The following is a 16,757-nucleotide window of genomic DNA, read 5'->3' on the forward strand; positions in this document are numbered from 1 at the left end:
GGAAATGCTGGAGCCGCCTCGGCCGCCACAGGCTCCTCCTACCCGCTCGGTCACGTGGGCCGCACCCCCCCAACCCGTGGGTCGCGGTGGGGGGCTGGACAAAGCCCCAGTGTGCCGGGCCCGGGGCCCGCGGGACAACGACAGCTTGTTGGGGCCGCGTGGGGCCTCCACCTCCGGAGGTGGGGGGTGGGGGCGCTCCCCCAACCCTGGCACCGTCAGGCTCGGGGAGGGGACGGCGGCGGATGGGGGCGGAGAGAGCCCCCCAGCCGCGGGGCCCAGAGACTCGGATCCCAGTTCCGGCTCGGCCCGGCCCTCCCTGTGGGGCCCTGGGGCAAAACGCCGGGCTTCTTCGGCTTTGTCGGTTTTCTGGTAGAAACGTGACGGGGCTGGATTTGGATCGCTGCTGCTGCTGCTGCTGAGTCGCTTCAGTCGTGTCCGACTCTGTGCGACCCCATAGACGGCAGCCCACCAGGCTCCCCATCCCTGGGATTCTCCAGGCAAGAACACTGGAGGGGTTGCCATTTCCTTCTAGGGGTCCTCTGATCTTCAGATTCTGTGTGAGGCAAGCAAAGTGGGTAATTCCTTCCTTTTGTACACCCTCCTGCCCCGCCCCCATGCAGGCATCCTACCCGCCAGTCATCCTCCTCCCCGTCTCCTGCAGCTGGTCCGTCCTCCCCTCCTGCACTCCATCCATTCACTGGTCCGTCTGTCCATTCATCCAGTCATCCTCCCGTCTCTTCCTCTCATACACTTGGGCCTCTGAGGAGGGTACCATCTGGGTCAGCTTTCCTGGGACCAGGCATAAGTCTACTTAGGAGCTCCCATAAATCAGAGGTACATGTGAGGAGGGAGATGAGTGAGCCTTATGGTCATCTGGGTCCTTTGAAGTAAAGGAGACTGCAACAGGGTGTAGTTAGAGGCAGGAGTCTGGAAAGGTGGGTATGGAGACCAAGGTTCCAGGCCCTATTCATTCACCTATGACCTGTGCAATGACCCTGGGCAAATCCCCTTGGGCTCCCAGCTACTAACTGTATGTCTCAGTGTGTTACTAAAGCTGGAGAATGCGAAATAATTGAGAGCACACACTTCCTAGGGGACTGAAATAGTAACCGCTAAACCAGCTCTGCTCCTCCAGCAGTCACCTGCCCTTCTCCACCTACAGTAGTAGGTGACTGCAGCAGGAAGGTGGGGACCGAGTCCACGGAACCTGTTTGAAATACAGTGACTGGAGGAAAATAAAAGTGTTTCTTTGGTATTTCTTTCTTCCTCAAATTCGCAGTGTACATAGAACTGCCTGTCTCAGCTGTGTGTCCAGGGTTCTCATAAAAACTAAATTATCCAACAGATAGTTAGTACCGTCTATATTGGAGAAGGCAATGGCAACCCACTCCAGTACTCTTGCCTGGAAAATCCCATGGACGGAGGAGCCTGGTAGGCTGCAGTCCATGGGGTCTCGAAGAGTCGGACATGACTGAGTGACTTCACTTTCACTTTTCACTTTCATGCACTGGAGAAGGAAATGGCAACCCACTCCAGTGTTCTTGCCTGGAGAATCCCAGGGACAGCGGAGCCTGGTGGGCTGCCATCTATGGGGTCGCACAGAGTCGGACACGACTGAAGCGACTTAGCAGCAGCAGCAGCAACCCTCTATATGGTAGTGACACAGAGGTAGATAAGGTGGTGGTGGTTCCTACCTTTTTAGCTAATGGCCTAGACTGGCATTGCCCAGTATGAATACAATGCAAGCCACATGGGTTATCATAAATTCTCTAGTAGCCACATTAAAAATGTAGAAAGAAGCAGGTTGTTATTAATGGTTTTATTTGACCCAGGATAGCAAAAATATAATAATTTCGATGTGTAGTTAATAGTTAAACATTATTAATGACATGTTTTACATTCTTTTAATTGTATTCAGTCTTCAAAACCCAGTGTGTATTTTAAACTTGGAGCACATCTCAGTTCAGATTAGCCACATGTCAAGTGCTTAATGCCATATGTGGTTGGTAGCTGCATATTGGACATCAGGGCTAAGAAGGAAGGCAAACAAAATAAGCAAATAGACAAAACATTTGCAAACAATGGAAATTTGCTGTGGAAGAAACAAAATGGGGGACAGGAAGAACTCTAAACAGGTGACATTTGAGATAAGACCTGACGTGTAAGAAGGACATGGATGTTTAAAGAGTGGTTTCCAGCAGAAGGAACAGCATAAGCAAAGGCTCTTTGGTGGGAAAGCTTGGCCTTTGGGAAGAGTCAGTAGGACTGGAGGGGAGGAGGCCAGAGGGAGGTGGTAAGTATGAGGCTAAGGAGGAGAGAGTGAAAGAACACGTGTGGCCATGATTGGGTGTTTATAGTTTCCTTCTCAGCATGATGGAAAGCCTCACAGTAAAATTTTAACCTGAGAGGCCATGTCATCTGATTTACATGGATCATCCTGGCCCCTAACTGGAGTGTAGATTAGAGAGGCAAAGAAGGGAGGTTTTCAGGAGAGATGTTGAGAGATACAGTACCCTGGGAGAAGTGGGAGCTGAGAATCTGGAAAGTGTTGAGGCAGTCAAAGAGCAATTTGGAAAAGAATTTTCAGACACAGGGCATTTCAGAATGGAGTGAGTGTATTAAGAACAAACAGCAGAGATAAAATGGACACTGCAAGCTCAGGGGGGCGACCTCCTGACAGACCAGGGAAAGTTGACAGTTTTCATGGGTTAATAGCCAATTTTTATAGTCTCAAGACAAAGAAAATTCCTGCTGGATGGTTGGTGTTAGGTGATTGACTGAGGTGCAATAGGGTGTTTACTGGAATGGGCATCTTTGCTTAATTGGGAGTCAGGAAGCTTGTTAGTGACTATCAGGGGGCTTTGGGCAAGGTTACAAAGGAGCTCAGTCAGCTTCGGAGGTGATCTTGATTCTGGACTCTGTTTCTGTGGCCTTGGGGCAGGACTCAACAGAAAGAAGGGGACAGATGCAGCACATATGAGTATTTTGGAAGCATAGCTGACTTGCATGTAGACTAGATATGGGGAACAGGAAGGAATTCTAGGATGACCCCTAGTTTTCCTGCCTTGAAAATCACTATCTGTGCCTCAGAAGTAAAAGCATGGCTATTTATCCATTCAACAAATATTATTTATTGGGCCCTAGGTTACACATGTGGAGAAGGCAATGGCACCCCACTCCAGAACTCTTGCCTGGAAAACCCCATGGACAGAGGAGCCTGGTAGGCTGCAGTCCACGGGGTCACTAAGAGTCTGACACGACTGAGCGACTTCACTTTCACTTTTCACTTTCATGTATTGGAGAAGGAAATGGCAACCCACTCCAGTGCTTTTGCCTGGAGAATCCCAGGGACAAGGGAGCCTGGTGGGCTGCTGTCTATGGGGTCATACAGAGTCAGACACGACTGAAATGACTTAGCAACAGTAGCAGTAGCAGGTTACACGTGAAATATTGTGCCAAAGATGTATGATTTGAGTTTCCCAGAATGTCCCACCCCACAGATAGCTTAAAGGAATGCCTAAAAGGGGGCCTGAAGTCCAGTTCCTCTTCATGACCCTGGCCTTAACAGCTGTGTGAACCTGGTCAGGTGACCAAATGCCCCAGAGTCTGTTTTCTCATTCATATGGGATCAATTACCCCATAGCCCTCTGTTCCTCTATTTGAGTTTTTCAAAGCACATGTAGGAAAGAACTCTATCACATTAAAAACCCTGGGAAAATGTAGTTATTAGAGTTAACACATTTAATATCTATGTACTATTCAGCCTTTGAAAGTGTTAGTTGTTACAAAGCCTAATTTGCCTTAAATGAGTCACTAAGTGACAGTTTTCTAAAACCAATAATAACGTGAAAATGCTAAAATGCAGTTCTAACCTTGTCTTTCCTTGCTTAGAACCATTCGGTGGTTCACCATGGTAGGCAAATTAATGGACAAAAATGTCCATTCTCTAATTCCTGAAAATTGGGAACGTGTTATGTTATGAGGGAATTAAGGCTGATGATGGAATTGAATTTGCTATCAGCTGACTGTGAGATGGGGAGATTAGCCTGGATTGTTTGGGTGGGTCCAATGGAGCCACCTTGGATTCACATAAGTGAATCCTTGTAAGTGAAAGAGGGAGGCAGGAGTGTAAGAGTCAGAGGGGTGTGATGACAGTAGCAGAGGTCACAGTGGTATGATTTCTGGCTTCAAATATGGAAGGGGGCCATGAGCCAAGGAAGACAAAACAAGGAAACAGACTCTCTCCTAGAGCTTCCAGAAGGAACTCAAGCCTGCCAACACCTTCATTTTAGCTTAGACTCATTTTAGACTTCTGACCTCAAGAACTATATGCTAATACATTTGTATTGTTTTAAGTCACTCAGTTTACGGTAATTACAGCAGCAGTAGGAACCTAATACACTCAATGTCCTTGGGGAAAAGTCCAACCTGCTTAGCATGGCACACAAAGCCTTGTGGGATCAGGCTTCTGCCACTGTGACTTGGAGCAAATTTCTTAACTTGTACAGGCCTCAGATTTACTGTCTATAAAACAAGGAGGGGGGGTTCTCTTTCTGCCCCCTTCTGATGCCTATGTCAGAAGCTTTCTCTATCTCCTTTATACTTTAATAAAACTTTATTACACAAAAGCTCTGAGCAATCAAGCCTCGTCTCTGGCCCCGGATTGAATTCTTCTCCTCCAGGGGCCAAGAATCCCGGTGTCTTCGCGTGATTCAACAACAACCTTTCAATTCTACATACACCATTCTGGAGCTTGCCTTTCATTATTGTTGTTCTGGCTATACCTCATAGCACTGTGGGATCTTAGTTCTCTGGACCAGAGATTGAACCATGTTCTCTGCATTGGAAGCACAGATTCTTAACCACTGGACCATCAGGAAGTCCGTGATTATCTATTTTATTTAGAGTAGTGTGTATCTGTCAATCCTGAACTCCTAATTTATCCCCCTGCCCCTGCTAACCCCTTTGGTAACCATCAGCCTGTTTTCAGTATCTGAGCCTATTTTTGTTCTGTAAGTAAGTTCATTTGTACCATTATTTTAGATTTTGCATACAAGTGACATCAAACATTTGACTTAATATGACATCATATGTCTGACTTAATATAATAATCTCTAGGTCCATAAAAAAAAATAAAACAAGGAGGGAAAAAGCCCCTTTAGGTGTGTAGCAAGATTAAAAACGAGGACATATTTAAAGTATCTACTAGAGAGACTGCACACAGCACATCACCATTATTATCATCATTATTGTTGTTATTATTATTATCACAGAACAATTGACAGGGTGTTAGGAGGCCTGGGTTCTACAGCCCTCACTAGGGCTCTGTTTCCACATCTGTGAAAAAGGAAACAAACAAAAACATACAGGTTTGGCCGTCTCATCATCCCTCTCTTTGCTCTTTTCTGGTCACTGATCGGCATTCACTTCCTCAAACGTGCTTTCACTCTCTTCTGATTTTGTACATGCTGTTCCCTTTTCCTGGAATGCCCTTCCCATTTTCTTTACCAGATGAACTCCCATTTCCTCTTGAAAGTCTCTACTGACTTCAGTAGAGTTGGTTAGACCCCACCATTGTGCATTCCCAAAGTATCCTAAATGTCATCTCTCATAGTACTGATTTTCTGTTATTGCTATGGCTTATTTTTCACTTAGAAAAAAAACCTGAAAAACAAATTCAGATAAGAATATTTTGACATATTTGCTTCAACTGGGTTATTAAAAAAATTCCAAATAAACTTGACATAGTTGAAATTTCTTCTTCTCTTTCCTCATCTTTAATTCTTTCCCCACAGACAATACTGTCATGAATTGGGTATACATCTTTCATCTGTGTTTTTAAATTTGTAATACCTATATACTTGTAGTATATAGAGTATACTTTTGTATGTGTTTATATTTAACACAAATCATAGCCTTTAAAAATATTTATCCTTCTACAACTTTCTTTTATTGACTCAAAAATAAGTTTGGGGGATATTTTTATATTGATATAGAGCTGAGTCATTAATTTTTATCACTATATAGTATCTTATTATTAAACTATATCACATTTTATTCATCCATCACCATACTAGTGGATATTTAAATCATTTCTAATATTTCCACTAATACAAAGAACAGCTTATATTATATGCAAAGAACATATTTATACATACAACCCTTGCACAAGTGTAAGAACTTCTTTAGGGAAGGTTGTCACCTTGCACATTAGCTGCAAAATGAAAGGTAGTTCATAGGTCTTGCAGCTGTATTCAAAGAGCGTATGTTCAGTAGTTGAACTGATGGGTTGTGAAGTGTGCGCCTGTTCAATGTATAAAATATTGCCAAGTTGCCTTCCAAAGTGTGAATGTACCAGCAGCATATAAAGATTCCTGTTTCCCAACATGCTCACAAACATTTCGCATTGATAAATGTTTTAATATTTTTCTGGTTGATGTAGTTAAAACCATATCTCATAATTATTTTTATGTATATATCTCAATTACTTATTAGTGATTTCAGTTTCTTCTACTGCAAATCCCCATTTGTGTATTTTATCCACTTTTCTTTTGCAGGTTGTGGGAGAGAGTCTTTTTCTTAACAGTTTGCAAGAGTTCTTTGAATACTATCCCTTTGTTATACAGGTTGAAGATTTTTACTCCTAATCTGTAGCTTGTCTTTTGGTCTGGTTTATAATGTCTTGTGTTATATGTCGGAGAAGGCAATACTCCAGTACTCTAGTACTCTTGCCTGGAAAACCCCATGGACGGAGGAGCCTGGTAGGCTGCAGTCCATGGGGTCACTAAGAGACGGACACGACTGAGCGACTTCACTATCACTTTTCACTTTCCTGCATTGGAGAAGGAAATGGCAACCCACTCCAGTGTTCTTGCCTGGAGAGTCCCAGGGACGGGGAAGCCTGGTGGGCTCTCGTCTATGGGGTCGCACAGAGTCAGAACAACTGAAGCGACTTAGCAGCAACAGCAGTGTTATATGGCAGTTTAAATTTTGAGAAAGTCACAGATCAGTTTTTCCCTTATGAGTTGTGGTTTATTGAAAAAATCATACTCCACAGTTGATCTTTGAATAATATGAATTTGAACTGGGCGTGTCCACTTGTTTGCAGATATTTTTCAATAAAAGCATAATACAGTACTATACAATCAGATATTGGTTGAATCCAAGGTTGTGGAACTGTCTACAAGAAGGGCCAAGTGTCATGTTATAGGTGGTTTTTCAATTGCTTAGGGGTTGGTGCCCCTAACTTCTGCATCATTCAAGGGTCAGTTGTAGTCTGAAATATTTGCTTGCCATATTTATTCTTTAATCTACTTGAATCAGGCATCAATTTTTTACTCCTATGGAAAGCCAGTTTCTCAGTGCCATTTATTGAGTTCTCCACCATTTCCCTATGGATTTATGATTCTACCTCTATTGTACATCAGTACAGAAAAATCTGTGTCTGTTTCTAGGATCCCTACCGTATTCCATTAATATTTGCCTCTTTGCACCATATGTGACTTGATAAGCAGAGAAATATCTCCCTTCCCCAACACATAAACTTTGTTGTTTGGGTTTGACAATCGCTCTCAAAAATTCTGATTAGATTTGGGAAAATACATGTCTTTATGATATTGAGTCTTCCCATCCATGTACATGGTATATCCCTCCACGTATTCAGGCCTTCTTTAATGTCCTTCAATAATGTTTTGTAAATTTCTCTATGAGAATTTTGTCTTTATTAGTTTTGTTCACTGTTGTATCCTCAGAGTCAAGAATGAGCCAGGACATAACAGTAGATGTTTAATAAAAATTTGTTGTTTGATGAAATGTCTTTCATATATTTTGTTAGATATATTCCTACATATTTTTAGTGCTATAAAATAACAACAACAAAAATTTGAAAATAGTTTCTAATCAGCTATATAGATATAGGTATATAGATCCCCGGGCAGTGGGAAGTAAGGCAGGGAAGGACATGGAGCCAGTACAGGATGCAGTAAGGAATAAATGGCTCGGTTATAGGCAGGGGAGAGACAAGATCAGGCTTGTGTTTTAAAGAGCTCTTTGCCAGCAGTGCAAAGAATGAACTGGAATGGATAGGGCAAAGTGGGCAATCCTAGAGGGTCAGGAGGTTCCTGCAGACGTTGAGGTGAGTCCTGGCATTGAGTTGGTGCCTAAGAATTAGAGTGACTGACTGGCCACGTGAGCAACTGACCAGGTGACTGTGAGGGACCGAGTAAGGAAACATAGAACCATCTCATTGACCAAAAGCTGACAACTTTTCAGATGCAGGTCTATTAGGTCAACCGAAGTGCAGCCGGAGGAGACACGAGGCGTGAGTGCCCTCGGCTGGCAGCCAGTCTCCGGCTAGGTCGCGGAGGCATAGGGCTGGGGGAGAAAATTTTAGGGACTAGAGGGGTCTGGGCCGCCTTGGCACGCAACGGCTTCTGAGCTGGGGTCTGTGAGTTGCGCGGAAAAGAGTTTCCTAACCTCATCCAATCAGAACGGCAGAGCCCTCCCTCCGTCGCCTTGGCAACGGGACGCTAAGGCTCTAGCCAGACAAAGTGGCGGTGTGGATCGCGCCCTGGGGAATCCTATCATGTCACGACCGAAGGTAGGCATGCCCCTCGATCCAGATGGTTCATCGTCCCTAGAGAGGGAGAAAAATCGCAGAGGGGTGCAGAAGTTGAGGAGTCCTCGTGGAGGGATTCCCGTTAGCAAGGAAGAAAATGACGCGTTCAGAGAAAAAACTACAAGTCCCGGCATCCTGCGCAACGCCGGAGTTTCAGCGCGAGTAAGAAACCTGGCTTGCCAGCCAGAAATTTATGAAACTCTAGGATTCTAAACTATAGTCAGCGATTTCTGTGACTCCGTGGAAAGCTCAGAATTACGGATTTCCTGATCTGGAAAAGCTGTTTAGAAATCTATTTACCCCGTCGGCTGCTTGCAACTCTCTCATCTATCCACCCCACAAACGCTCATTACTGTTTTTTCTGAGGCCAGCCCAATACTGGTCAATGGAGAGGTGAAACGGACAAACCCCTGCCCTCTAGGAGTGCACAGACCAACGCCCCCATTTCAAAAGTGGTAGAGATTTCTAATCTGGGAAAGATTAGACCCAGAGAAAAGAATGAACTCAAGAATCCAGCTGTCCCACCCCGGCCTGCTTCTTATCCCGTGTTCCATCTCCGAAGAATGGCACTTCCATTTCTTCCCAGGGTTGGGAAGATGCCCTGGAGAAGGAAATGGCTACCTACGGACTGGAGAATTCCATGGACTGTAAGAGTCGGACACGACTGAGAGACTTTCACTTTCAGAGCAAAAAAATAAGTGATTATCTTGGGCCCACCCAAATAATCCAGGATAATGTCTCTATTTTCAAGTCAGTGATTCCAAACCTTAATTCCACCTGAAACCTTAATTTCCCTTTGCCATGCAATCCCAAGTGGCACAGTGGTAAAGAATCCCACCTGCCAGTGCAGGAGACGTTGGTGATATGGGTTCCATCCTTGGGTCAGGAAGATTCCCTGGAGTAGGACATGGCTACCCACTCCGGTATTCTTGCCTGGGAAGCTCTGTAGACAGAGGAGCCTGGGTGGCTACCATCCCTGGGGTCCCAAAGAATTGGTCATCACTGAACACACAGGCACCTAACATATTTACAAGTTCTGGGGATTAGGACATGGACATATTTTGAGGGAGCTTTATTCTGTTTACCATCAAATAATTGGAAAGTGAAAATTTACAATGCATCATAAAATCAAATGTCTAAAAATAAATGTAATTAAACATGTTCAAGACTTCTATACTTAAAACTAGAAAACAGTGGAAAGAAGTTGAAAACTAAGATTAATAGAGATAGATCATATTCATGAAATAATGCACTCAATCATTTATGATGTCACTTCTTCCCAAAATGATCTGTATGTTCATTATAATCCCAATAAAAATACCAATATACTCTTTTGATAGAAGTTAGCAAGCGGATCCTAAAATTAATATTGAAGTCCAGAGGACCTTAACTTGTAAAGACAATCTTGAAAAGATTGGACTTACTCTACTTGATTTCAAGATTTACTAGAAAACTATGGTAATTAAGGCAGTGTGGTAGGGACATAAGAGTAGACAAATAAGTCAATAGAATAAAATAGAGTCTAGAGATAGACCCACATATACATAGCCAATTGAATTTTGACAGAAGAGGCAAGACAATTCAGTGAGAAATGGGAAATTTTTTTCAAGCAAAGACTCTGGAGCAACTGTGTAAACATACATAAACGTGAGGATATAAAAGATATTATGAAAAAAAGATTAGAACACTTGACTAGGGAAATTAGAGGGGCTTGATTGAAACAGGATAAAATTACCCTTACTTTTGTGGGGGGCTTACTTCTGCAGGTTTTGTAAAACAGTAACCTCCAGCCCTTTCTACTGTCTTTTTGAGGGGTAGCATTGTGTAGTAGGGGCTTCCCTGATAGCTTAGCTGGTAAAGAATTCACCTTCAATGGAGGAGACCCAGTTCGATTCCTGGGTCAGAAAGATGCCCTGGAGAAGGGATAAGCTACCCACTCCAGTATTCTTGGGTTTCTCTGGTGGCTCATACGGTAAACAATCTGCCTGGAATGCAGGAGACCTGGGTTCGATCCCTGAGTTGGAAAGATCCCCTGGAGGAGGGCATGGCAACTCACTCCAGTATTCTTTCCTGAAGAATCTCCCATGGACAGAGGAGCCTGGTGGGCTACAGGCCATGGGGTCACAAAGAGTCGGACACAACTGAGCAACTTAGCACAGCACAGCACAGCACAGCATTGTGTGGTAGGCAGAATTCTAAGATGGCCCCCAAGATTCTTGGGTGTACACACTTGGTATAACGCCCTCCCCTTAAGTGTCCATGGAGCCTGTGGCTTTACCATGTTATATGAGCCTCCATCATAGCCAACTTGGAGTGGGAGAAGGGTTGGAATCAGAGGGATATGCTTTTGTTGGCCTGGAAGAAAGTAAGCATCCATGTCTTGAACTGCCTGAGGGGGCCACTTCAAAAGGAACTGCAAGCAGCCTCTAGGAGCTGAGAGGAGTCCCAACCAATGACTAGCAAATAAACAGGGACCTCAGTTGTACAGCCCCAAATAACAATTCTGCCAACAATCTGGATGATCTTGGAACAGGACCCCAAGCCCTAGAGGAGAAACATAACCACAGCCATCACCTTGATGGTAGCCTTGTAAGAACTGAGCAAAAGATCCAGCTAAGATGTGCCCAGACTGACTCCTGGTCCAAGGAAGCTGTGGGACATAGATCTGCACTGCTTTAAGCTACTATATTTGTGGTAATTTGTTATGAAGCAATAGAAGACTAATACAGACTAATACTTCTGTCCAAGGTGCATAGGTCATCTTGCATAAGACCAATTTCTGATTCTCCTTTCACATCTGCCTTAGGGATCAGTCATACCAGGACTGAGGATCAAACTGTTTTGGACATAGTTGTAGGAGAATAATACCCCAAATACCCTTTGAAGATTTGGAAAGTCCATTTTGAGTCAAAGCAATTAACATTGCTCTGAGTCATTAACCCAGCTCCTCCTGAATCATGGGTCTAACCAAACATTCAATGTTACAGAAGGTCCAGATCCTACTGAGTTCAGCCCTCATACTGGGGATCATGGTTGGACATTTGAAACACTTAAAACTGGGTATTCACTATACGGTCATATCTGGAGTAAGCCTAGAGTGACGTGGACCCTTGGATCCTTGGGGGTTCATTCTAAGGACCAAGTTTCTGGGTACATGCTAACCAGTGAGAACTTTGCCAGGCTAAACCTTCTTGTCATAGCATCTGTGCAGTGCTGTGTCTGATAGTTTGAACATTTTAATATCTGCAGTAAGTTGAGCTGGAAAAACAGAATGGAAATGCATAAAATTATAACAGTTTCATTTTCTCATTGCAGAATCAAAATTACAAGGGCCATGGACTGCCAAAAGGAAAAGAACGGTGAGTGGTCCCACCCAGTCCAATAAACCCAGAACTAATCACTGCCTTCCTTCCTTCCTTCCCTTTGTCCATCTCTCCCTTCCCCCTTCTTTACTTTGATAATGATAAGGATTATGATAATAAACAATTAGCAAGCACTTGCCAGGCCCTGGGCTTGTTGCTTCACTTGCTTATCTCAATGAATCCTGACCACAGTTCTTTGAAGTAGATACTACTGTTCTGTCCATTTTACAGGTGGGGAGACTGAAACTCAGAGAAGCTGTTACTTGCTCAAGACTGTAGGATCTGTTAGTGGCAGAGCTTGTTGGACTCCACAGACCATGTTGTATCTGTGTTCCCTTGCCTCGTTCAACAACCATGTGAAGTGGACTTGATAACTCAAATGACAAATCCATTCTAAACTTCTGCACCACTCTGCAACAGTAACCTGGGTGCAGAACTCAGCACCTTTTTGGATTTCTTAAACAGAATCCACATGCACAAAGCAGGAGTAAGCAATGCAGACTTTACTGAAGATTTCTGTGGGGAGTTAAGGAGGTAGTTACATTGCACACACCATGGCAATTCTTTTAGAATTTTCTTATTTCATTTAGATATTTCTATTTTTTCTAAAGTCCTTTCTGACTACACCATTACTGGGCAGGGCACGCATGGTCTCTGACCTTTATCTCATGCAGCGCCCATCTTCTTTGCTTTCTGTCTATATGTACTGACTCCTTTCCACCAATTTTAAACCTTTCACTCTTGCACGCAGATCGATTCCACTATATTCCAGATCCTGGCCCCAAACTTACATGTCTGCTCCCACCTCAACATAACAAAGAGCACTTCTGATAACAGAACCCATCCATCTGTTTTATTCAGTTCAGTCACTCAGTCGTGTCTGACTCTTTCTGACCCCATGGGCTGCAGCATGCCAGGCTTCCCTGTCCATCACCAACGGCCAGGCTTCCCTTCCATCACCAACTCCCATTGGTGATGTATGTTGCCATGGATTTCACGTATGTTATATTGTTTGATATTGTCCCGTAAGGCCCTGAGATCTGTTTTTCTAAATTTTTTCTTTCTCTAACTCAGATTGAATAATTTCTATTGTTCTGTCTTCAAATTTACTATCTTTCAATTGTTTTCTAGCTTTACTGAGATGTAATTGGCATATAGTATTGTGTAAATTGGGAGAAGGCAATGGCCCCCCACTCCAGTACTCTTGCCTGGAAAATCCCATGGACGGAGGAGCCTGGTAGGCTGCAGTCCATGGGGTCATGAAGAGTCAGACACGACTGAGTGAATTCACTTTCACTTTTCACTTTCATGCATTGGAGAAGGAAATGGCAACCTACTCCAGTGTTCTTGCCTGGAGAATCCCAGGGACGGGGAGCCTGGTGGGCTGCCATCTATGGGGTCGCACAGAGTCGGACACGACTGAAGCGACTTAGCAGCAGCAGCAGCAGCATTGTGTAAATTTAAAGTGTATAATGTGATGATTTGATACACATATATATTGTAAAATGTTTACCACAATAAGGTTAATCAACACATCCTTCACCTCACATAATTACCATTTTGTTGTTGTTGTTATGGTGAGAAGGTTTAAGATCTACTGTTAACAACTTTCCAGCATATCATACAGTAGAGTTACCATGCTATACACTAGATCCTCAGAACTCATTTCTCTTATAACTGGAAATTTGTACCCTTTGACTAACATTACTGTCCTTTTTCGATAATGTCCAATCGCCTGTTAAATTTATCCTATGAATTTTTAATTTCAGATACTGTAATTTTCAGTTTTAGATTTTTCCATCTTGGTTCCTTTTTAGACTCTCAATATCTTTTCTGCAATAACTCATATATTTACTTATTATATCCATCTTTTCAGATAAATTCTTCAACATATTTATAGTATCTGTGTAAAGTCTTAATCTTATAACTCCAATAATTGGGTCATTTATGAGTTTATCTCAATTGGCTATTTTTCCTCTTGATTATGCATTACATTTTTCTGCTTTCTTATTGCATGTCTTATATTTTTTATATTCCCTTCTGCATATTGTGTGTAAAAAACAGTGAAGACCAAAAAAATTATGCACACCCACTTCCACACCCACATATATTTGTGTACATGTATTTGTGTACAAGCATACATCCTTTTATTATACTTTGCTTTGTTGCACTTTACAGATACTATGTTTTTTTTTTTTACAAATTGAAGGTTTGTGGCAACCCTACATTGACCAAGTCTAATTGTGCCGTTTTCCAGCAGAGTTTTCTGCTCTTGTTTGTGTCACACTTTGGTAATTCTCAACATTTCAAATTTTTTCATTATTATTATATTTATGATGAGAATCTATGATCAGTGATTTTGATGTTACTACTACACCACACTGAAGACTCAAATGACAGCATTTTTTAAAAAAAATTAAGTTATTTAAAAATTTTTTATTTACATATTTATTCATTTTATTTTTTGTTGTGCTAGGTCTTCATTGCTGCACATGGGCTTTCTCTAGTTGTGGCCAGTGGGGACTACTCTTCGTTGTGGTGCTCGGGCTTCTCTTGCTGCTGAGCACAGGCTCTAGGCACGTGCGCCTCAGTAGTCGTGGATCAAGGGCTTAGCTGCTCCAAGGCGTGTGGGATCTCCTGAGACCAGGGGTCGAAATCGTGTACTCTGCATTGGTAGGCAGATTCTTAACCACTGGACCACCAGGGAAGTCCCAGAAATAAAATGGGACAATAAATATTTTAAATTAAGATATGTCCATTTTTAAAGAGACACAATGCTATTGCACACTTAACTCCAGTACTTTGGCCACCTCATGCGAAGAGTTGACTCATTGGAAAAGACTCTGATGCTGGGAGGGATTGGGGGCAGGAGGAGAAGGGAACCACAGAGGATGAGATGGCTGGATGGCATCACTGACTCCATGGACGTGAGTCTGGGCGAACTCTGGGAGTTGGTGATGGACAGGGAGGCCTGGCATGCTGCCATTCATGGGGTCGCAAAGAGTCGGACACGACTGAGTGACTGAACTGAACTGAACTGAACAGACTACAGTATAAACATAACTTGTTACATGCACTGGGAGCGTGGGTTGGATCAAAGCTGTAATACACTGACTTCGTCTCGAGCCTGCCTCCTGTGCTGCCATTTTGAGCTTGTTAGTGTCTGACCTGGGAGGAGGTTGGACTGCAGGTGTTTGTTTGATGGTTTTTGTTTACTTTGGGATTCAACTCTGGCAGGGCTGCTAGAATGCAAGCACCATGTGCGGAAGTCTGGGTTTTCTCTCAGCTTTACCGTTTTCTACAGTTAGTGCTCCTTTCTTAAGCAAATTTGCCAGAATCCGGCTTTATTTCATCTGGTTTTGGAAAGGACTCTTCCAGATTTGTATCCACCCTACATGTTGTCTGTGCTGTGCTGTGCTTAGTCACTCAGGCTGACTCTACGTGACCCCCATGGACTGTAGCCTGCCAGTCTCCTCTGTCCATGGGGATTCTCTAGGTAAGAATACTGGAGTGGGTTGTCATGCCCTCCTCCAGGGGATCTTCCTGACCCAGGGATGGAACCCAGGTCTCCTGCATTGCATGTGGATTCTTTACTGTCTGAGCCACCAGGGAAACCCAAGAATACTGGAGTGGGTACCCTATCTCTTCTCCAGGGGATTTTCTCAACCCAGGAATCGAACTAGGGTCTCCTGCATTGCAGGCGGATTCTTTACCAGCTGAGCTACCAGGGAAGCCCACATGTTGTCTAAGCTCAGCCAATTTCTCCTGGCACCGCAAAGTCTATCTTCCGCAGCTGGCATCGCTCCCTCACTTGTCCAACCCAGACCCAGAACTGGAATCTGCTGCATCTTCTCTGCTCCTCCATGAAGGCCTTGTTTCTCTCTGGAATGAGTTTGTCAAGTTTTCTTTTGTTTATTGCTCTCCATCATGAACAGGGACATTTATTCTATTCATTGTTTTCTCATTGTTACTATAGTATTGAAACTCTTTCACATCCTTTTATATCATAACTAAAAGCAGAAGTCCTTTTTATCATAATTTGCATTTCTTGGTTATTGATAAGGTTGAGTATATTTTAACATGCTTGTTGGTCATTTAAGTTTCCTGTGCTATTAATTTGGGCTTCCCTGGTGGCTCAGCAGTAGAGAATCCATCTGCAATGCAGGAGATGCAGGTGCTATCCCTGGGTCAGGAAACTCCTTTGGAGAAGGAAATGGCAACCCACTTCTGTATTTTTGCCTGGGAAATCCCATGGACAGAGGAGCCTAGTGGGGCTGTAGTTAAGTTTTATATAAACTATGAGGTCTAAGGGACTTCTCTGGTGATCCAGTGGTTAAGAATTTGCCTGCCAATGCAGAGGACACAGGTTCGATCCCTGGTCTAGAAAGATCCTGTATGCCAAGGAGCAACTAAGTCAAAGCTCTACAACAAGAGAAGCCTCTGAAAGGAGAAACCTGTGCTCCCCAATATAGAGTAGCCTGCACACAGCAACGAAGACCTAGCACAGCCAAAAAATAAATAAATTAATTAATTAATTAAAATTAATTTTTAAAACTAGTTCACACAATAAAGTATGAGGCTTAAGTCTAGGTTCATATTTTGCTTATGCATATTAAATCGCTCCAGCACCATTTATTGAAAAGGCTATTCTTCCTCCATTGAATTAATTTTGTTCATTTGTCAAAATTTATTTGGGCATATTTGTGTGGGTCTATTTCCTTGTTCTTTTTTCTCTTCTCTAGGTCTCTGTATCTCTTTTTCTGTGAATACCACAGTCT

General features: G+C 43.2%; 1 protein-coding gene across 2 annotated transcripts in view; it reads left to right on the forward strand.

The window, feature by feature from the left end:
* Nucleotides 1-8,524: 8,524 nt before the first annotated feature.
* TTLL9 (tubulin tyrosine ligase like 9) overlaps nucleotides 8,525-16,757 on the forward strand; it is a 50,417-nt gene continuing 42,184 nt past the window's right edge. For both annotated transcript variants that reach the window (XM_070381557.1, XM_005887907.2), the window contains exons 1-2: nucleotides 8,525-8,599; nucleotides 11,933-11,976. In XM_070381557.1, the coding sequence (XP_070237658.1) occupies nucleotides 8,585-8,599; nucleotides 11,933-11,976 (59 nt within the window). In that variant the 5' untranslated portion in view covers nucleotides 8,525-8,584. The remainder of the gene's footprint in view (nucleotides 8,600-11,932; nucleotides 11,977-16,757) is intronic.

This window comes from Bos mutus, chromosome 13 (genome assembly GCF_027580195.1).
Source record: "Bos mutus isolate GX-2022 chromosome 13, NWIPB_WYAK_1.1, whole genome shotgun sequence".
Classification (NCBI taxonomy): Eukaryota; Metazoa; Chordata; class Mammalia; order Artiodactyla; family Bovidae; genus Bos; species Bos mutus.